Source organism: Syngnathus acus, chromosome 9 (genome assembly GCF_901709675.1).
Source record: "Syngnathus acus chromosome 9, fSynAcu1.2, whole genome shotgun sequence".
Lineage (NCBI taxonomy): Eukaryota > Metazoa > Chordata > Actinopteri > Syngnathiformes > Syngnathidae > Syngnathus > Syngnathus acus.
Window position 1 is genome coordinate 2,156,441 of NC_051094.1, and position 23,359 is coordinate 2,179,799.

The window sequence follows — 23,359 nt, forward strand, 5'->3', positions numbered from 1 at the left end:
AAGATATCTCAAGGTTGTTGTCAAGGCACATAGTTGAACACTCACCTCATCTGGAGGCCTGCTGCGAGTACATGCACACACACACACATTCGCACGGGTTGACCCCTCTCACCTGCACACACACATGGCGCGTTGACATAAACACAGTCCCTAAAACACGCGTAATATTTTCTCATGCATGTAACATTTCATCATTTCGCGAATGAGCTGTCGGCATGATGATGACATACAGTCCAGAAATGACTTCCACTGTCAGGTGTTTACATTCTTTTCTGACCGCATGTGACTAATAGCATAGAGGAAGACAAGTCACTGAACGATCTAAGAGACTTATTGGCGAACGGACAGTGAATTAAATGTACTCTAAGAGGCTAGGAGAGGATTTTGCGGAGCTCTCCACAAGCTGTCAAGCACAGGCTGTTAGTCTAGACTCTCAGGAAGGCAGGGGGCTGGACAAAGAGCTTGTGGCAATTAGCAAAGGACACATTTAGGAGAAAACGCTGGTTTCGAGACACACATGCACAAACATGTGTCCAAAGCCCCCACTGGACGTCCTAGCACATTCCCACATTTAGGCCCGATGGCCAATAACCGCCGCACCCTCGCAAAGGAAATGCCAGAGTCCTCTAAAGTGGAGTCTAACAGTGCGGCAGTTCACATGTCCAGATATGGACCAAGAGCCTCTAATAACAGGAAGTTGAAAGAATAATAGCAGCATGAGGATGTCACGGAAGCCCCCCGGCCCTCCGACAACCCCCCGGGGGCAAGTATCACACAGCTACGTTTGGTTACATTTACACGGATGCATTTATTTGAATTGTTCAGGTGTTTCTCATTGTCTCTTCACTTTGTTTGTATTTAGTTGCCGGTTTTTGTTTGGTCCTTGTTGGATCATAGTCGCTGTTATGTACTGTTCAGTATTTTCCCAATGTTTCTGTGTTACTTTAACTTTTATTGGGACTTTGTTGGTTTTTGTACCGTGAACTTACCCCACTAACCTTGCTATTGATTTTTGGTAACACATTTTGTTAAGTCAACATTTATCTTCTCAATTCTACCACAAACCAGAAACAAACAGAACGTGGATGAATGGATAAACATTTAATTTCCCGTATCTCAGTGAGCAAGGCCTCGCCGCTCACATTAAGACTATTATTGTGACCGACGTAAACCCTGCACGCCGCGTAACTTTGCATGGAGGCAGGTTAGACTCGATCTCCTTCACAGATGAGTGAAGGCTAGTGGCTACATAAGAGGGAGGGCTGCGCCGCTGTGGGAGTGGCCCCAGGGGACTTACTACTAGATAAAACCAACGACTATATAAAAAAAAAGAAGTTACTATACCTGTTTCACAGTTTGAAAACACATGCTCAGGGTCACGGTTGAGTTGTAGCCTATCCCATCTGACTTTGGACAAGAGGCAGGGTGCGCCATTGACTGGTTGCCAATCACAGCACATGCACTGCAAATAAGTCTTCAAGCAGAACAGCAAAATGTAAACAACTGTCACTTTCTAACAGCTTTTACTTCCTCCCTCGCTTAGCAACCTCAAATTTCCCATCATGATTGAACGGCATGGAAAAAATGTGGGCGCTTCATCGGCCCGTGCAGGTCCATTCACTGATTCCTACAGTAGTGTGAGTGATTTTGTGTTTGCTTTGTCATACAGTTCAGTTTGCTCATGTCTGAGCATCAGTTCACAGCAATGTTTGAGATTGTGCAACCAGTTTTTCTTTGAATGCGTCACAATCAGAGCGCCACACAAGCTCCCCTTGAGCTTTGTATGGTGCCACACACACAGGCTCCTTCATACTCAGTTCCCATGAAATTGCTTCTTCTTTTGCAGTCAATGGCTTCATTTGAGCTTGTGTGTGTGGTGACTGGTGGTTGGGGGTGATGAAAAAGACAAAGATTGGCAAATATTTGATTTGGTTGATTTTTTCCCCCCCGATTTGGATTGAAGCCTAATACTCCCACATATTTATTAAGACAGAATGTATCACGTGGTATTTGTCTTATGTGGAAGAAATACGTATTAAGTAATATGATGAAAAAAACAAAGATTGGCAAATATTTGATTTGACTGGTTGATTTTTTTCCCAATTTGGATTGAAGCCTAATACTCCCACATATTTATTACGACATAATGTGAAAATGTATCACGTGATATTTTTCTAATGTGGAAGAAATACGTATTAAGTAAAACTAATGTATTACTATAACTAATGAATGTGAACATTTATCACGTGATCTTTTTTCTAATGTGGAAGAAATAAGATGTTATTTTTCTTCTTTATTTTATGATTAATTATATTATTTCCTATTTAACTTTGGTTGCGAATGAGTTCAGTCATGCAAGTGCATGCTGACACGGTGTTAAGGTTGGCTGCGTGTGCACGGTGCGACTCAGTCATTACGCTTTCCACTCACTCAACAGGAGGTGGGGCTTTTTTTGTGCTGAAAACTTATTCCGCTGCCCCCTCTCTGCACAAAGCCCAGTGTGCACACTAACTTAACGGTCTCATTCACGCAGGGAGTGCGCAGCGCCTGCACGACGGATCGTTCCACTTTGAAACTCGACTCCACGTTGCGTGCAACCTGCGTGTAAGCCTTCCGTGGACTTTTTATTTTTATTTTTTATTCTCCACCGAATACGGCGAAGTTGTTTTTCTCTCGCTGTGGCTCATCCGAGCAAATAGTCGCTCCCCGAGCACAAGTAGGGGGGACCAGTGAAGAGACGAGCCTGCGGGAAGAGGTCTGGACACTTCATAGCACCATGAGCATGAAAACGGTGAACCTTGATACCTACAGCCTGTCACTGCTCACGGCCAAGGAGGATATCCTCAACCATCGCTCCTCCACCAACTGGTAACACTTTGAGTTTAATTAAATCCATAACACTCCCGTTGCGTGTATAAATGCACCACCGCGAGTAGCTGTTGCGTCATTGGAGACTTTATTTCATTAATCCAATGAGCAAAGTGTTCTGCAAGACGGTGCACGCATCTTGTGCTATTTTTTTTCCCTTTTTTTTTTTTTTTTACAACGCCATTGTCTGACACTCATAGTGGGACGCTTTTAAGTATACCAGAGCTTCTCACCTCCCCCTTGAGAATGTTTTGAGGGGAGGTGATGTTCGTTCATTACGCACGCAAAAAGCGCAGCCACTGCATGACTCACTGCCCCCAATATATATAAGTTTCCTTCGCCCAAAGGTAACGTGAGGCTTGTGTTCTTTTCTACCAACGATCAGGTTTCTTCTCGCTCTCTTTCACGAAGGCACGCTTTAATTAACACAGTAATTCCATTAGAAATCCAGTAGTTCCTATCTTTTTTTTTTTTAATACTGTAGTTCTGTCCAATACAACTCCAAGTATCACCATCATGACCTGCTTTAAAATAGAGTAGTGCATTAGAGTCAAGTAAAACAAGACAGGATTTATTCCGTAAATAGTATATTTAATACTATTAGAAGCCACACTGTCGCATTAAGCACAGTTTGGTCATTAACACTGCCATTTATTTAACCGTAGGAAATAAAGGAAAACTGTACTAAAATAAATAAATCATGGCTTGATTCAAATTAAGGTTTAAAAAAAGTTGTTTGGGTTTAAAAACAAACACCTCTCAATAAATTGAACTTAAAAAGTGAAATATAACTGAACTCAGGGAGTGATTCCTTCACATTCCACTAGAGGGAGCTCAGAGTGGGAATTTAACATTATTGTGAAACTGCACTGTATCATATTGAAAGCAGTTTCTAAAATTTATATTATCCACACAATGGGGGACAAATAATATAAATGCTTTCCAGTATGAGGGAAACTGACACGTATTGGCGCAGATAGCAAACAGTGCAAGACAGCTGTACGCTGATTGCACGGAGCTCCGGGACATTCTTGTTTGCATTTGGGCTCAAATGCTGCATTTCCATTGCAAATACATGTATTTGGATATACCGTATTTTCCGCACTATAAGGCGCACCTAAAAACCTCCAATTTTCTCAAAAGCCGACAGTGCGCCTTATAATCAGGTGCACCTTATATATGGACCAATATTGAGCCACTACAGCAGGCGTGTCCAAAGTCCGGCCCGCGGGACAAATGTATATATCTTATATATGGACAAAGTTTTAAAATGGGCAATTCATTGAAGGTGCGCCTTATATATGGACAAAGTTTTAAAATGGGCCATTCATTGAAGGTGCGCCTTATAATCCGGTGCGCCTTATAGTGCGGAAAATACGGTAATCAAAAATTCTAAACTCTAGTCCATAATACTCATACAAACCTTGAGGTAAATGAATGGTAGTATGTGGGATAGTGTCTGCAATACACTCCCATCCAGAAATAAATACAGAGTGCCATTGTGTCTGCTTTGACAGATGACTCATGACATTGTGTCCTCTGGGCGTATTGGAGATGATTGTGTACATGGGATTGTTTGACAAGCGGCAGATTGTAAGACAAACAATCCAATGAGAGCCTGGCTGGAAGTTCAATACAAAGTCGCTGCGTGGGATTGACTCTCCAACATGATGATGGACATGCAACTTGGAAAAGATGGCACCAAATGCACTGAAGGAAACAGAGACACAGGGATTTTTTTTTTTTTCCCCTTCGGCCCATTCAGTTTCGAGTTCCTCGAGCTTCATTCATGCAGTGGGAGTCTGCATAACGTCATGGAGCGACGAGGAGGAAGTAGGGAGATGAAAACCAAGTGGACGTCACCCATGCTCGACTCCCACACATGTTCTACAGTTCCTGGCTGAGATACAACTTGTAATCTGGGATCGTTTTGGTCATTAGAAAAAGAGTGGTGCACATGTGAGGAGAAACTGTGTGTGTGCTGGGAATGCTGCCGTAAACGGAAAAAAAAAAAAATGGAGTTAGAGTGTGGGACAGAATGAGAGCTTGTTTGGATGTGTCACCATGGAGATGTGCAGGTGTCATGTGATCAGGTTGCAGGTTGTTCTCACACGGGATGGTCTCACGTAAACTGCCGTTGGCAATAGATCTACCGGAGTCTCATAACTGATCTATTGTTACTCAATAGACACTTCATTAGGCATTTCGATCCAGCTAGTTTAATGTCGTAGATAGAATCTTGTATTGGATATCATTAGACTAATGAGCCAAGTCATACGAGCAGAGTGGTGAAAGGTTAGTGCCCCAACTCCAAACAATTCCTTGTCTTCAACTTTCCATGTCTCTGGAATTGTTTGGCAAAGTAGTTTGGTTTGCACACAGTATTCATTTTCAACACACCCGCCAATAAAGACGTATTCCTGCCAAGCGTAAACCACTCAGCTCAACGCCAGATTAGCCAGTCGTAAAAAAAAAAAAAAAGTGCGTATGTGTGAATCAGCTGAGAGAAATGTTTGCAACATTGTGTCATTGCTAAGCTGATTTGAGGCCAGTGATTAGCTTGACCTGGTATTCATCACAAATGGGTGCGGGAGTGCATGTATCGAGCCAACCGTGATCACGGTCACGCTTCTTTTTTTTTTTTTTTTACAATACAAACACACACGGCTTGCGGCGCATTTGTGTTTCACAATGTCCCAGTTACAGACACAGGCAGGGACAGGGTAAATAAAACAATCACTATAGCACAGGTGTCAAACTCAAGGCCCCGGGGCCAGATACGGCCTGCCACATCATTTTAGGTGGCCCGCGAAGACAAATTGTGCATCAAATTCGTTGCAAACTAGAATTGCAAATTGTCTTCACTTTTAATAATATCTTTTTTTTTAAATATTTGACCAGTTTTTACTTGTCTGATTTGAAAACAAGTTATTTGTCAGTTTGTTTTGTAGCTTTTACTGTATAGAATATAAGGTGCTCATACATTTATTTGGGTTGACAGTCATAATGGTCCTTCGAAAGAAGCTATGAATACAATGCGGCCCGTGAAAAAAATGAGTTTGACACCCCTGCACTAAAGAAACAATTTTAGCGTTTGGATTGCTGTATTTGTTAGCTAGCACAATAGTGTTGAAAGTAGTTGGTTGATGGTATGGTATGTTGATATGGCAGTGATTCATATATTATTATTATAGATACATATTATTTTAGGAGTAATATAAAGTCAATCTTTCAATAACTTTACTACCCTACTGACCATCATGTTATTCCAGCTGCCGAGCTGTCGAATCTATTCATCATGCACACACTCATAAATTATTTTTTTGTTGATAATCCCCATGCATGCATTCAGTACACAAGGTGCCGTCCTCTTTTGTCCACCTGTCTCCACCCAGGAGCATTTCATCAAGCTGAGGTGTTTGTGTGCCAGATTTTCCACATGTTCATGCATGAGTGGGAATGGGTGTAAAGTTACGGGTCAGATGAACACGCACCTGGCAAAACACCAAGCGTGCACACGTACAGGTGATATCCTCACTCGAGGGGGAACCAAGAGTAGAGAAGAAGAAGTGACAAAAACTCCCTTCTGTTTTTTGTCACTTCTCTGTGAATCCATCTGTCAGGAGTGACATGCGTGACACTGAAGTTGGTGAAAGCTGATCTGTTGAAATCTATACGTCTGATGGTTTGACTTGGAGATTACAAAATGTGTGACCCCATGCTTTTTTTTTCCTCATGCTCAATCCTAACCACCCCCTTCAAATGTCAACCCCCTAGAGCTCAGGTGGTTTTCATATCATGACTTGCATAATTGTGTAAGAAAAAGAAAACTTCTTTCCAATGGTTTGTGTGTGAAAGAACATATTTTGCATATTTTGCAAGCTGCCCTCAGGCCTGTTTGTAATACTTTACACTCTTAGAATGAGATCGTGTAGTTACTCCCCAGCGATACACTCATATTTTTTTTACAACGCTTATTTAGTTTCTCATCACATTGCATTCAGCCTTAAGTTTGTAGAAAACAAAAATGGTAAAAAAAAAACGTATTACAAAAAAAAAATGCAGAATCACATCAGGCATAAATATTCATTTTCAAAATATTTTTTCGTGCGCAAACTTCAAACTCTCGACTTTCCAACTGGACGAGGAGGGATTGAGCGTCCCTGTTGTCAGGGGTGGGCATTCAATGAGTGCGGACGTTGGCAAGGCTCGTAAAGTAAAAGCGCACTTAAGTCAAAAAAAGGAGCACGTGTGAGACAAAATGCTGGGTGGTCCTCAGAGAATGTGAGGCTGATGAAGAGCTGGAGGAGGAGAGCACAGGTGGATACAAGGAAGCAAAGATTAGATTGAGGGAGAAAAATGTAAACATAGGTTGTTTATATGGAAATAGTTAAAGATAAGATGTTTTAATGATGCAATTTAGGGTGTGTGTGTGGATGTGCAGTGTGGGACAACATGTACAGGAAATGCCAGTGTAATCCCAGCAGCCTCCAATTTTAGAGAGTTTATCACGTCTTTTTCCTCTTTCTTCCTTTCTCCCATTCATCCTTCATTTCCTCCTCTTCATCGCCCCCCCTTTCCTTAAAGGTACTGCGCTCAGACAGGAGAAGTCAACCTGTCACTTAAAACGCAGTCTCGTGGATTCTACCTCGAGGCCAAATATGTCCGCCAAGTTTCGCATTAGATTACTCGGAAGGAAACGTGTCAGATGGATAATTGGTCCTTTTGGCGCTAATCTTGCGCAATCACAGGCCTCTGTGTTAATTGAGGATTAATTCATTGCTCAAACACAAGCGCCACTGTTGGAACGATCTCACTTGGCACGCACAGCTTTCAGCTGACCAAGATGAATCAATTCTGATCATATAATATCTCCTCTGTAAATTGGCAGCAAGTTTCAACCCGTTCAAAAATGGCTTCTATTCAAACTATGCATTCCTTCTGCCATGCTCTTTGTATCCCCCACCCTCTGCATCAAGAAGACCCTTCTCCTCTCACTGGATCTTGGCACTCGTTTCTTTTCTTTGTCCGCTTCTAAACACTTTATAGTTTTTTTTTCAGGCGAGGAATACCCTCACAGCTCAATAATAACGATTTTGGTTTTCGTCGTCACACGCTGTTCTCTCTTACAATCTTGCATCAATTTGCTAATCCCCGCCCCTCCCAAAAAGACAATTTTCCCAAAAAAGCCTCTGCGGTCCGTTAATGGTCTCCAGGGGATGATGATATGTACTCCGCCCAGTCAAATATCAGTCACTGTGAATCAATGGGTGGAGCACAGCTCTTCAAACACATTGACGTAATGGTGGTTTATCTGTTTTCATATTCATCTGAATTTCAATGAACGAGCCTTTTTTGTGGCGGTAAAGTACAACTTTAACTTAAGGAAACTCATCTCATTCACTCATTGGCAGCAATTTTTAACTCAGCTGGTAGTGATGGAAAATTGTTTTTCAATGCAAACGACCTGAAACTAGTCTGCAGTCAGTCCGTCTAAAGAATGTGAAGCATTTTTTTTTTTAATGCCAAAGGTTGTTAAACGTACTGCCATCAGACAACAGGACTTGCTGTACTTCTCAGCGAGTTGCAAGACTTAAAAAGTAGGTTGTATTTTGTGGCTCCTTTTACCGACTTGATACACGTTTCATCATTTTGAGTTGCCCTTTGGGAATCCACGGCCGTATGTTTCCACTCTGGCTGGAGAGGCCCCCTGTCCGATAGCTTGCGAGGATTACCGCGTGTTCGGCACACCTGATTCCATGCTAAGAGGGCCCCGACATGCTTCACACGTGTTCTCTCTCGCTATTTCACAAGCCTTCTGTTTACCTGCACAATCTCTCTCGCCTTTGCACCCCTTACCGACTTTTTCTCTGCTCTTTTCACCGGATGCGGGTCAGTGATGTTTTTCCACACAATCTGTTGGCAGCCAGGCTTTGACAGCCGTGTTTCATCAGCTCATTCAAGGGGATAAAAGAGGTGAAAAGAAAATGGCTGACTTCAACGTGGATGGATTTTAAGCTGGACAATCAGTTTGCCATAAGCAAAACATGTGCCGGTGTATCGTATTGTTTAACAACACGCTTGCCCTTTGACCTCTAGAGGCTCCCTGTAACTTACTTTGATTGAAAACAAGCATATTTTGTCCAGTGGCACGAATAAATCAGCTCCATTGCTCTGTTATCTAAGTTTACTTAGTCCGACCATATTTCTGTATAGTCCAGACAGAGGAATGAATGCGCTTAATGGACTCGCCACATAGACACGACGTTATATGAGTCACAGGGGGGATTACATGAGTAACACAGTGGACGAAAAGAGGAAAGACATGCAATGATTTAGGCAAGATTTTTTTTTTGCCCATGTTTGGAGAAAGGAAATGAGCTTTGTGTGCCGTTGGGGACGTCTCAGACTTCCACGGAAACACAGACAGCGAGGTAGACTAACGGCTAAAAATAGCGCTAGGATCTCAGGTCGGCAATTAAAGTATGAAAGGGTGACCAGGTTTGAGGGTGCGAAGGGAGAGATAAAAATGACATTCATGCAATAGTTGATTTAATTTAATTTATGAGCAGGATGTAAGCATTGAATGTGAATGCAGCATTCACAGGAGCTACCTTGCTAAGCTAGCAAGCTAACACAATAGCTAAAGCGCAACATTTTGTTTTATCATCATCAAACTATTACAACTAAAAAGCAGGATATTTCAGCAATTGATTTCTTAACAGAACTTTATAAAGGATTACCGTAATTTTCGGACTATAAGTCGCACCGGAGTATAAGTCGCACCAGCCATAAAATGCCCAAAAAAGTGAAAAAAAACATATATATGTATATAAGTCGCTCCTGAGTATAAGTCGCCCCCCCACCCAAACTATGAAAAAAACCGCGACTTATAGTCCGAAAATTACGGTAATCATTTCACTGAAGAACAAAAACATCCATATTAACTTAAATATTACTCCTCCGCCCAGACCCAATCCATAAAAAAACGATGTAGTCCCTATCCAAAAATACCATTAAAGTCGTCCGTTTCAAAAAGAGTAACTTTATGTTTTGGCAAGTTGTCCATTTTCAAGTTCAAGTTACCAAATCTGGTTTCTAACTTTATGTGATGGACTGATATTTATTTTGGCAGATCTTTTTTTTCCCATGTAGAGGTCATCAATCAATAAGATGGCATGAATGAATTGTATGGGTCAACCTGAAAGATTTTCTGTCACAGACTGAGAAATATGTGTTACAAAGCATGAGCATGAGGATTTACTTTACGGGCGCAGCTCGAAGATATAAAACTAGATTAAATACATGTGGTGGTTGAGGTTGGAAAAAAGAATTGTGTAATTTATGGAAAATAGGCATAACATGGACCGTCAATCTGATTTCTGCTTTCTGCAGAGAAAATTTTCGTCCTTTATTCGTTTTGACCATCTGTTTCTGTTATGTTCATCTTGAAATTGTATCGAGGACGGCCGCGTGCATTACACGGACGTATTACAGGGGCTCTCGTGGTCCAAAACAAACCATCCTCATTGTTACTGGCCCGTGCACATGTGCTCGAGTACGGACTGTGTTTGTGTTCTTCTCGCTGAGATGAACGCAAATTTGTTCCTAGTCGAAAAGTTCCGACGGTGGTAGCCGTGCACTCGCATATTTCATTTATTGTTGTTAAAATGATGACATCATGGTGTTTTCCTCGCCCTCTTCTGTTCTCGTCTCGTCTTCCTCTCTCCTGAGGTCATAGCTGGCTCAGTGATACGGTTTCTCTGTTTTTGCCATCAGCAAAGCTACATTTACTACATCTTCTGCGTGTATTTTTAGGAAGATTTTTTTTTTGGAAGTTGCTTCGTCACGGTTTCTTATGCGTATTCGCGGTAATCATTGGTGGTGCGTAAAAAAAGTAAACAAGAGTAAATACAGGGCTTTAAAAAGGCTCAGAAGGATTAAGCTTGGCAACAACTTTTGACTTCTTCCATTTTTATAGTCATATAACACCGAAGAAACGGAAATGTTTGATTTATTGCTGGGATTTTTCTTGCATGCTTGTTCATTACTTGTAATTTCTTTTCCAGCTTTCTCAAGAACGTTTTATGTGTATATTACCGGACCAAACTAGGCACAAAAACAGCTTCCATATTTTTTTCGATTCTTTTTTTGGAGTTGGCTTTTGCATCATCAACCATAGCTTATTATGGAAAAGCTTTCTTAGAAAGGAAACAATACAAGAGCCTGGATTTTATTTTGAGAAGATATACAGTAAATAGAAACCGAATCGTTTCACATCTCGGGTAGAATAATTAGTCCTCGACATCACGTTGTTGACTGTAGGTGGAGAATGTGCACGTGGACTTAAGACTCCCTCAGACGCACGCTGACTTTTTGACTAAGCACAACTGCTTGTCACCAATGACCTTCTGGAATGTCTCGAGTTGTAAGGATCAGTGGATTGGAGTCTTAATTCGGATGGTTTTACATTAGTGGCGTGTGTTTTTACGCCTGATTGCTGGAAATATTTGAAGCGTGGTAGAGACTCTTAAAGAATGCCGTCTGGAGGACGATCATTCACTTCATAACTTTCTGCTGATTGACAGCTCGCGTCTTTCTGTTATCAAACCTCAAATATGCGCTCGTGAACCAACGCTGACATGATCAATGTTGCACTTTAGCCTGTTCCTTGCCTTATTGGCCAGACATCCACGCGACTCGTTTGTCACTTTGAGGATTCCACCGTCGTGTTTTGAAAAGTTCATTCAACTGTACGGCAGCTCCACAAATTGCAGTCTCCAAAACATCCAATAAGAATAAATCAACGTCTGTTTTCAAGGCATTCCATTCAAATGAACATTGTACCAGTCGTGGAGGCAAGATTTATTCGTGCTGTCGTAGATTAGTATCATTCTGCCCTATAAATCTGTGTACTCTGTAAATATTAATAATTACCAGCGCAGCAATAAAATGAAAAATCTGTAAGAAGACGCTTACTTGCATCTTCTTGCCCTGTGCTTGCAGAACACTTGGTAAAGCAAACAACATGGTAATTGTGTTCACACACACAAAAATACACTTATTGACTTTGGTCGGCCTTTGTTCATTGTGCACTGACCTTTTATATCAAGATGCTAATTACTAAGGCTGTTATTGTGGGAATGCTCAGAAACAAGCGATGACTGTTGTCTGTCAAATAAATGTTTTCATTTCCTATTATTATCATTCTCATTATTTTATTATTTTTATTATTATTATTATTCCTATTATTATTCTCATTATTTTATTATTTTTATTATTATTATTTTTATTATGATCTTGTTATTTTATTATTTTAAATGATGTATTACAGGGATGGGAAACTGGCTCTGTTTGTTGATGTATTTCCACATTTTATGGTCGTATTCAGTTGATGCCAACATTGCAAGTTGATGTTTTTTTTTTTTTTACAGTAGTTCCATCAGGCAAAATAGTTTGTAGAAATACTTTCTCATGCTACTCACACACGCACACACACAGCTCCTTCACCTTTGACCCATCGTTATAGCTGCCGGTGGCCTTGTGCACTCGCTATGCAGCTCCAGATGTTATTGACATTCCCTCAGGAGTCGGAGGGAAAAAATTTACTGACGAATGCAGACGCGCACATTCCAGTAAACGTTCAACTCAAGATTAATGAGTTACGTTGATATTTATGCTCTCACTCCACGAGGGATACCCGCCGAACGCACATTCGTCCTTGTCGGAGCGCTTTTGTGCCAACTTAGTGATGTTTAACGGAAAACGAAGAAGCGTTCCGATACTTGCCAAAAAATGTTTTGACTCACTTTTATCCATTTTGATGCTTAGTTGCGTCTGATCTTTGAGCATAAACACATTTTCCTCTCGTGGTCCAACGTTTGACAGGCTGACGTTTTTACCTGCAACACGTCACAACCTGCTTTTACTCCAACTTTGAGAAGTCATCAAAGCACAGATGATGATAGATGGCTCCACTATTTGTGCTCACTGCCAAAAATGGCTGTGATGAATTTTTCAAAGTCACTTCTTTTAGCAGACGTTTTGCAATGCTAGCTAACAAACGCACGTTGAGAAAAAAACGCAGCCAGCAGACAAAACACGAGTTGCATACGTTTTCAAATGCGACCCGTCTACCCGATCACATCTCTTCGTCAACATGCCGGATGTCTTTGTCTCATATTCTGACCTCTTATGTGTCTTTGTGTCCACAGGGCTTTATTCGTATACGAAGGCCTCACCAACAAGCTGAAACTTGCTGACTCGGGGGGTAAGTTTGACCGTCCTATCTAAATATGTCACAAATACACATTTTGCATTCCTAAGCAGCTTAACTTTGGCCTGGGAAGAGTTCAAGTGCCCGCATGTGTCCTACTTTTTCATGTGTGTGTGTGTGTGTGTGTAAGTGGGCGGTGTTGCAGAGTTGTCCACCAAGTTCCACTCATCTAAACCACAATATGGACTGTGCAGAGTGGGAAGTGCAGACACGGGAGGCCCTCGCGTCGCTATGATTGTCTGGGTAAAAAAACTAAAACATAAAAATACACACACACAAAAAAAGTGAGATGTTCTGACAGAATCCGATTACCGTATTTTCCGGACTATAAGGCGCACCTAAAAACCTCCAATTTTCTCAAAAGCCGACAGTGCGCCTTATAGTCCGGTGCGCCTTATATATGGACCAAATTCCTAAATTTAAACTGGCCCGAAGCATTGTGTCATGAAATCAATCATAAGTGGCCCGCTGAAGACTATGAATCATGAATCAAAAAGACTATGAATCATTATTTTGTGATTATAACGTAATTTGTTGCGTCTGAAGTTGAAATAAAAAAGATAAAATGGAGAATGATTTGATTTGGATTAAAAATCTGACATGATGCATTAATGGTGCGCCTTATAGTCCGGTGCGCCTTATATAAGGATAAAGTTTTAAAATGGGCCATTCATTGAAGGTGCGCCTTATAGTCCGGTGCGCCTTATAGTCCGGAAAATACGGTACTCTTTTCGCAACACAGAAGTAAAAAAAAGTGGAGTGACTAGAAGTTTTAATGTGACAAGTGTTGTGGTGTACAATTGTACGGCAGTATTTTGGTTATTTAATATTTTTTTAATTAATTTAACAGTTATTTAATACAAATCTACCCGTAATTCCATTCAAAACATTCCTCATTGAAACGAATGACATGTCTTATTTATGTTGCTTTCAGTTTGTCCTCCTTAAATCTTCCCGGGATCATGGTACGGAATAAACATGAGCGTTTGCATCCTGTGTTTGTTTGCAGGTTGGTGAACATGTGGAAGAATACCGCAGGACGGAATGTGCCGGACACATTCCAGCCATCAAACACTTCTTCAAGGTTCAGTAGAGTCAATTGTTCTTAATTTTGAAGATCGTTTCAAGGTGAACATCAAATCAATTTAGTAATTGTGTCTGACTTATAGAGGCTTCGGAATGCACCAAAGAGTGCTCGTTTCTCCAAATTGTCTCCAAGGAGAGACATTTTTCAGGCTTTGTTCTCTATATTTACGCACTCAAGTTGACTGGGTATTGTTTTGTAAGTTTCCTGTGTCGACTGCACTTCCTGTCCTATTCCTGCGTCGGTGGTATGCGGCCGGCGCTGAGAGATACCGGGCGAACATTTAGGCTAGCCTTGGTGTTGAAAGATTTATCGTTTCTCCTCCTCCTCACTCAAAAGGACAGGACGGAGAGAAACAAGAGCGTGAGGATGAGGAAAAGCGCATCAGAAGGAACGGCCCGTCCTATAGTTGCTATAGCATAGCGTCCCCTCTTGATCAGTTTGTTTAGTAGTGAAGGCGGCTTACCCCGAGGTTTATGAGTTTCCGTGTAAAGGAATCACCATGTCAACTCTGTGGAATGTTTGTTGTTGTTTTTGTCAAGTCTGGACCATTGTGAGTCACCGTCTGAGACCCCCAAGCTTCTTTTGTGTGTGTGTGTGTGTGTGTGTGTGTCCGCATGTGAAACACTGAAGCAAATTATTTACAAATGTTTACATATTTCAATGCACACATTGAGAATTCGAACCTCTAACCTTTTCCTATGCATTCAAAGCCAAATTTTACTCCAGCAAGAGTACTTTTGTAAGTAAAAGTAAAAAGCAGTCCGTCAAATAATAACTTGAGTGAGAGTAAAAAAAAAACAAAAAAGTACTGACTGAACAATCTTTTCAAGTACTGAGTACCTGATGAGTGACTTCCAATTTGTTCTTATTTAAATCTGAGTATGGTGGTTCTCTTTTTACACACAAAAAAAAAATCCAACCATGACCACCATGGTAATCAATATTCAAATATTGTAATCTAGTTTTTTTTTGTTTTTTTTTGACGATTAGTTTTTGGAGTCGTTTTTTGGTCTGCTCGCCATTCCATCTGAAATCTCTTTCCTTCCATCTTCCTTTCTTTCTTTGGATACGGCGTGTCTCGGCTGGCCAAAGGGGGGAGTTGTGTCAAGGCGAGTCCTGGGTGTGTTCCATACTCTGCTGCAGTGAAGGCTAACATATGAATAGACTGCAGATGTTTGTATTGTTGCATGTTTCAAACCAAAGAACAGACACAATCCAGGCACCAGGCTTGGAGATGAAAAAGGTCGATACAAAAAGGCTAAAGAAACAGAAAATGAGCACATGGGACAAGTTGAATATTTTCATAACATTTGTCTTTGACTTTATTATAGCTACATTATCGCAGCGTGGCACGAAGCCTCTGTTTTTTTTTTCTTTAGGTGCCACGGGAGAGTTTGTACTCAGTGCCAGTATTGTAGATAAGAAGCAAGCAGGAAGTACTTTTACTAGTGGTAAAACCGTCATAATCATAAAACCTTTTATTATCAGTGCTGGCAATGTTGTAAATAGCGTCATGCAAGCGTACAATTTACAAAAGCCATCTTCTGTTATTTGGATAAGATTCATCATGTCTCCGTAAATTATATAAGGCAGTTCTTTTGTTCAGACAGGTAACATCTAAAAGTTTTTCACTTGTCTGAGCAAAACTTAAAAATGCTTTTCTTAACACTTCCCGTCACTGGCGGAGCTAGAAGAGGGGCCGCGAGGGCACTGCCCCCCCTACAATATCCTCGGACTCCCCCCCACCATCCAGAAAATTAACTTCAGATTTTTCCAGGAATTTCATTTAAACCCTTTTGAAGATATGAATATTCATCAGCGTCTTCTGAAGCAACCCTAAGTCCTACATGAGGCTTTTGACATATCGTCAATGACTCCCCTCTACTATCTGTAAACATCCTCACAGCTGAGGAAGACTTTATTTTCCCTCTTACTCCATCCTCAGTTGCGCAACACTTTGGCCCCGAGTTTGCATAACTTTCGATCCGTCCAAGTGAAAACCACCAGAGGCCCCTTATTTGCTCTCTTGTTATGGGACTGTGGTGTGCCTGCACGAGCGACCATCCTATGTAACATTCTCTTCACATTTGTCATAGCCTAATTGGCGTCCTCTCCCATGCAGGAGGCGCACGTCTTCATTAGTGCGCACAAAGCAGATGACGTGACAGAGGAGAAGATAAGAGCTGAGCTCAGCAAGACCCAAGCTCCTCCTCAGTGGGCCAAGAAGAGCTCCAGGATCTCAGAAAGGGAGGATATAGTTGTGAGTAGATGGCAATCCTCCTTGTGACCGCTAGATGGGGTCAGAGACTTAACTTTTAAATCATTTGCATGGTGGACAGATCTGTCTAGATACATTTGAATATCATTGGAACATTATTTCAGTAATTCCATCCAAAAATGTATTTTATTTTCACTCTTAAGGGTACAAACTACAGGAAGACCAATGCTGCAATGGAGATGAGACTCATCAACAGAGACTCTTTTTGGGCACGTGCAGAGGTGTAGCCTTTTTCTCCTACTTTCTTTACCTAACGACAAAATCATCATACGAGCAGCGCATTTAGCATTTGTCTCCATTTATCAGCGAGAGGAAGAACTGAGGAAAGAAGAGGAGAGGAGACGAGCTGTTGATGAGAGACGGCGGCTGGAAAGAGAGCGAGTTTTGAAGGAACGCAAGGAATCGGAGGAGAGAGATCGAAAAATGAACGAGAAACTACAGATGATAGAGGAGCAAAGGTGAAACGAAGGCCCGTCTCCTCTGATTATTTTTTTGTGGCTGCTGTGTGACTGCACACACTTCAAATGTCAAACTTATTTTATTTGTCCTGTCATGCAGACGAAAGCAGGCGGAACAAGAGGGGGAACTTCGTAGAAAGGAGAAATTTCAATGGGTGAATAAAAAGTTTTTTCTTTTACCGTTTGCTTTTTGTTTGTGGCTGAGGAAAGTTTTTCATACAAATATTTACTTTAATTACAACTTTGTTTTTTTTAAGAATTCTACACTATTTGCCAAAACTGTTCAGTATCTCAAAAGACTCGTGTCCATGCCAACAGGAACGACAGCAGAGAGCGCACGAGGAGGACATGAGGGCTCGTCTGAAAAGGAGCGAGTCAATAGAGATGGCTGCTGTAAGTCAACAGCGTCAATCTATTAAATGCTCCATGTCGGTGACATCTTACGTATTTGTAGGAGGCAGCGGTGTTAGTGTCCCAGCGCTCCATGAACCCGCGAGAGTTCTTCAGGCAGCTGTCGTCATCGCAAAGTCCAACAAGCCCCGGATCTTCACGTGCTGGTATGTATTTATCAGTCCTTCTCAAGTATTGTTTTTTGTGACCCCAACTTTTTTTTTTTTCTCGTACTAAAATAAAATGTAATTGCACATCCACTACAGTAGGTGGCAGTGGCACTTGTATTAGCTCTAAGCATGAAATAAGTGGTCGATACCAAAGCGTCAGTTTACGAGGTGAACCTTTCTGTCCCTTCCAGGCAAACCGTTCCGACGATACCAGCGCAGCCTGACCGACACGGCTTTCATCTTCTCGAAAGCAGAAGACAGCACGCCGTCCTCCCCGCTCAGATCTCCCCTGGTTTCCCCCTTCCCCCGCGCCGCATCTCCTCCCACCAGCCCCTTTTTCCGTCCTGCCGCCTCTCCTACCAGGACCAAAGTCTCGCCCGTGTCACCGGCCACGTCCCCATTTGGCAATGCCCCGCCGATTTCAACCGCAGCGCCTGCCGTGCCCCCTGCCAGCCGGCAGCCTGTTGTTGAAACGGAAGCTCCGTCACCCGCAGAGCCCTCTGCGCCGCCGCCAACCTCCATTCATCTGGAAGCCTCCTCATTCTCCGGCTTGGAAAGAAGCATCCCTACTGAGTCACTCCCGGGGGCTCTGCCATCCTCACCCCCAAACACGCCGGTGGAGCCAGAGTTCTCCACATTTTACTTCGAAGGTCCTCCTCCACAGCCGCCCTCATCTCCTCTCCCCGAGATACCGCAGTTTAACACGGGTAAGGTGACGATTGTATAAATAAACTTTCCACGACGCTTTTTTTGATCAAACCACTTCCCCCCCATCGCGAGAATCATGTCATCTATTTTTGTCTGTCAGAAATTAAAGATTGAAGTTACATGGATGCTTGTGCCAAAGTCAAATCCGCAACATTCCAGACAGTTAACACTGCCAACAAACTGAATCAGAGCTCTGCTACACAGAGCCATATTGCTACAGGCCAGGCACAAATAAAAAAAAAAAAGATCTTCAAACTTAAAGTTTTATCCACTTTGATGCCATCTTAAAATGTACACTCGACTTTTTTTTCTCCTTACGAAAGTTAAATTTGTCCCTCTCGTTGTTGCTTCATCAACAGACCTCCACGCAACCATGTTTGTGCATACCGACACTGGCTACAAGGCACAAGCCGTCCTGCTGGAAGTGGACGAGGAGGAAGATGAGGTCGAGGAGAAGGATGAAGAGGAGGATGATGAAGAGGAGCAGGTAGAAGATGTGCTGGTGAATGAAGCGGAAGAGAAGAAGCAAGAAGAGGAAGCTGGTGTGCAAGATCAACCTTGTGCGTCCACTGAGGAACCAGCCCGGGTTGAGTCAGAGGAGCAGGTGCAGGTGAAGGAGGAGCAGATGGTGCAGCAGGAGGAGGAAGAAGAATCAGAGCAAGAAGTTGAGCATGTGACCTCAGAGGACAAAACTGAGGAGGTGTGGGACAATGAAGAGGAAGTCAATGAAGATAAAGAGCACAATGACCAATTTGAGGACATTCACAGCCCAGATCTTGGAGATCTTTCGGAAAAAGACCAAACGCCCGAACCTACAGGTACTTTTCCGTTATCAGTGTTGAAAAAAATATGACTTCAAGGTCGAATCATCATTTCAGATGAGGAGGGCATTTGTCAAAGTATCAAGCTCGAGACGGTGATCCTACCAAGCAACGGGTTCACGCATGAAGAAGAAGAAAATGGCATAGGTTGGTTTGAACAACCAGTGGAAAAACTTTCAACTTCAAGCGTGATTCTGACTGATGTTTTCTTCAGGGAGATCTTTGAGCCCGTCCGATGCTGAAATCAGCTCACCGGAACTGAGCGGCTCTTACGACCTTCACAACGCAGCAGAGAGCGATGACATCAACGAAGACAATGAGATATCAGAAAATGGACGAGAGGTAATACACTGACATTTCCTGACCCCCCCAAAAGTTGCATTTCACATTCATCCTCTAGATGGCGGCAAATGCTCTTTTCAAACTGTTGCTGCTGCTGTGAGAAAGCTACAGATGAAGTACTTAAAAAAGGGTCAAAGCAATTTAATTCTTATGTTTCTTTTTCAGTCCGATTGCGACTTTCAATTATTCTGCCAGTAAAATCTGGAGTTTCCTCCTGCTTTTGCGGTTCCCTTTCCACCTGTCACACCATAATTGTGACATTCCTGCAGCCTTGCTCAGCCACGAGCCCGTTTGGTTCCAGATGTGACCAACATGCGTACTAATAAAGTCTCCTTTGAGAACAGGCTTAGTCATTTCCATAAACCGCTGGTCACCTTAATTGTATGCAAAGTAATATTTGGATGGATCTGGATCAGATTTGCTCTGCTGATGAATGTACTCGTGGTTCGCCGGAGAGTAAATCAGTGGTTGTAAGTTGGAGCAGAAGGGAAAGGGAAGTGGAGGAACAGACTTAATAATATAGATACTGTAAATAGAGCAGCGACAAACTGTTGCCCGTGTAAAACATTTATCTGCAGAAGAGGCATTTTTTTCGTATTTTACACTCTTATGTGGCGACCAAAAAAATGTTGCATCACGTTTTGTCTCTGCCATAATTCGTCCCATCTGAGGTTGGCATTCCAAGCACCACAGTACATAAATCAAAACAAAAAATGACACATGGAATGAATCTCTTTACATCTTGTATTATTGCTCACATAATGTTAAGATGCAAAATGTTGTCAGATTACACTTTTGGTGAATTTTTAGGGAAGGCTGGAACAGATTAATGGCATTTCCATTCGTTTTAATGGGGAACGACGATTTATATATTTTGAATTCTGAGCCTGGTCGCGGAACGAATAAAATTAATTTCTCTCTTCTCTAATAATATAATATTTCACTTATAAATATGATTTAAAGTTGTTGTTTTTTTAATTCCAGTATGATTTTCTTTGCCCTCTCCACTCAAGGTACCTGTATTAGCTGAGCAACAAATATGCGTCAGAGCTCTGTACGACTACCAAGCAGGTAAAATGCCACTTAGGGGATAATCTCTCCTGAGCACATAAAGTGTCTCCACTTACCATAATGACTGTGCGATTAGCGGGTTTTCACAGCATATTATCTTGCGGTTTGCACAGAGGACGAATCCGAGATCTCCTTTGAACCTGGTGACATCATCCGGGACGTGGAAACGGTGGATAAAGCTTGGTGGAGGGGGTGGAGCAAAGATGGACGCCAAGGCTTGTTCCCCGCCAATTATGTGGAGACCATATAGCACATACGCACGCACGCACGCTCACACTCTCAGGGACGCCATCATCCCTTAAGACTGCACCTCTGTCTTTGGATGATTGTGTTGTCAAAAAAAATATACAATAGTTTCACACATTAAATATAACTCCGCAACCTCATAACAAAACAAGCCGTTTTTACCGGGGACCAAAATAACTTATTTCCTCAGGAGTTACTGAAGGAATGTTGGAAGGCGGGATCACGCAACATAAAAATGACAAATGATCACAAACTTGCATTTCCTTGTCACAAACACAGATTTTGTTTTGTGTGTATGTTTTCTTGTTGCGTCAAACATAAAAAAAAAAAAAGCCTTGAGTTCTCATTCCGAAAACTTACTTCACTGCTCATAATTAAACCGTATAATCAAGATATACACATAGACCTCAACTTATAATCATCTCCTCAACTTTCCCGAGACAATTTACAGCACTATATTTGTTCCTTGTTCATTTCTTGATTAACTGCTGCGGAACACAGCAGCAGAGTTGAAAGGCTCCGTGTTTGCTTCACATCAATCTCGGAGACTATACTGTGCTTTGTTGTCATGGTGATGTCTATACTTATATTGTTTGATTAAGTTGTCTTCTCTTGTTCTCCCCTGGATTTTAATTAAGTCATGTGACACAGCCACGATATACAGAAAAACATCTTCAGATTTTAATCGGCTTAAATATAATTATACCTTGTATATAAGAATGTATAGCAACAACAAATATCTCATTTCTGGGGTTGTGTGTTATATGTTGTATGGATATTTTCTTATTTACGTGAAACTTACAAAAATAGTCTCTTTAAACAATTGGATTAACAATTGTATGTTCCTCTACCATCCTTTATTAGAAGTGTATATTTTTCTGTATCAAGCAATAATAACTTCATTAAGGACACCCTGCATTTGGAAAAATAATAATACACATGAAAATACAAATTGGTTTGTGACTGGTGTGAAACATTTTTATAGAGGAGTAAATATTGCAAGTCAAGAACAAGACACAAAACAGTTATTAATAAAAAGCTCTGTACATACTCGTATTTTTATTATTAAGTATTCAAGTACAAATTGTGAGTACTTTTCTGGGTGTAGTTTTTCAATCCTGCCGATAGGGGGAGACAATGGCTTTTCCAATATACCTGATGTCACCCTGAATTGAACACATTTCCTCAGGACAAAATAAGTCAAATATTTTGACAAGCAATAAAGGACTCTTTTTGTTAGGCACACTTTAGAAGTGGTACATCCAGACAGTCTTTAAGCTAAAAATTGCTAATTCCGCTACACTTCAAATAGGATCTCACCCAACTTGGGTAATAATGATTGATTGAATGTGACGTTAATATTTCTTAAGCATACAATTTTCACATTTATAGGACGTCGAGGGAGGGAGGGAGGGAGGGGTGTAGGTTACGCTCCTGTGCTGCCAGTTCAATAAGAGTGTTAGCAGATGCGCTTGTGTTGGTAGAGAAAGTCGATGTTTGACATGGGGCTCATCCTGCTTGAAATGATACTTGTTGACAGACTGAATACATCTTTCAAGCTGACTATTCTGTCACGCTTATTCCGCAAGGCTAATCATCAGTGATGACTGTGAAAAGGTGATGCGCTTTATATTAAATACTAATTGGGCGGAACGCAGAAAAATTCTCATGATTGGGGGGGGGAAATGTTTTTGTTTTTGCCACGTTATTTTTAACAAGGATTGCGAACAATTTCATATGCAATATAGCAACATTTTTGGGCAACTATCTTCTATGTGTTTGGAGAACGCCCTTCCATAGGTGTCAAACTCAAGGCCCGGGGCCAGATACTGCCCGCCACGTCATTTTATGTGGCCCGCAAAGACAAATGTTGCTTCAACTTTGTGTCATTACTAAAATTACAAATTGTCTTCACTTTTTAAAAATAGAGATATTGCTAGCAAGTTTTGTTACCATTCATCATTTTAAACTATTGAACAATTTTTACCTGTCTGATTTCAAAACTAGTTATTCGTCAGTTTATTGTGTAGCCTAATGGCCCTCGGAGGGAAACTAAACTGCAATGCGGCCGGCGACAAAAAGGAGTTTTACACCCCTGGGCCACACTATGTAAATATAATCAAGGTAGCAAGACATCCTTTTTGTATTTTAAGTGAGAACCGGTTTCCATTTGTTCCGTTTAAGACAACAGAGCGAGGGGGGACATTAAGACAAAGAAAACAAACGGGCAGCTGTGTCCTGCTCCTCCGCGTCCATCTTCCCATGGTCATCCCCACAACCAAGAGATCCCTTGTCTCTTCTCATTAAAGCCACTGATAGGAAGACACCGACTAATGTGCCAGTCAATTTCCCCTTCCCCTTTGTCCAAGGGCTCTGCTTCATTCTGTGACCCTCATCTGTTACAAAACCCCTTCAACAAAACCACACACACACAGCTCTGACTTTCCCCTTTATCTCTTACTTAACTGTCAAAGCCTATCAGAGCGGTGGACGACTGACAAGTGTGGGATGACCGGGGTGAAGCGGTGGTTGGGAGGTGCCACTCATTGCCGTGTTTATCAGCACAAAGGCCAACGACAGCAACCTAATCTGACCTGGCTGCTGATGGCTCGTGGCTGCGTCTCTGCTCTCCAACAGACCTCGA

At 41.8% G+C, this 23,359-nt stretch overlaps 1 protein-coding gene across 1 annotated transcript; it reads left to right on the top strand.

Moving 5' to 3' along the window:
- Positions 1-2,447: 2,447 nt before the first annotated feature.
- On the top strand, positions 2,448-21,771 carry si:dkey-40c11.2 (drebrin-like protein A). The gene is made up of 16 exons (XM_037259996.1): positions 2,448-2,868; positions 13,083-13,138; positions 13,275-13,387; positions 14,154-14,228; positions 16,354-16,491; positions 16,653-16,730; positions 16,816-16,967; positions 17,068-17,122; positions 17,286-17,360; positions 17,422-17,524; positions 17,719-18,234; positions 18,595-19,053; positions 19,114-19,203; positions 19,271-19,398; positions 20,412-20,469; positions 20,583-21,771. The coding sequence occupies exons 1-16, from the start codon at positions 2,777-2,779 to the stop codon at positions 20,717-20,719; spliced, it is 2,325 nt and encodes a 774-aa protein (XP_037115891.1). The 5' UTR covers positions 2,448-2,776; the 3' UTR covers positions 20,720-21,771.
- Positions 21,772-23,359: the final 1,588 nt, after the last annotated feature.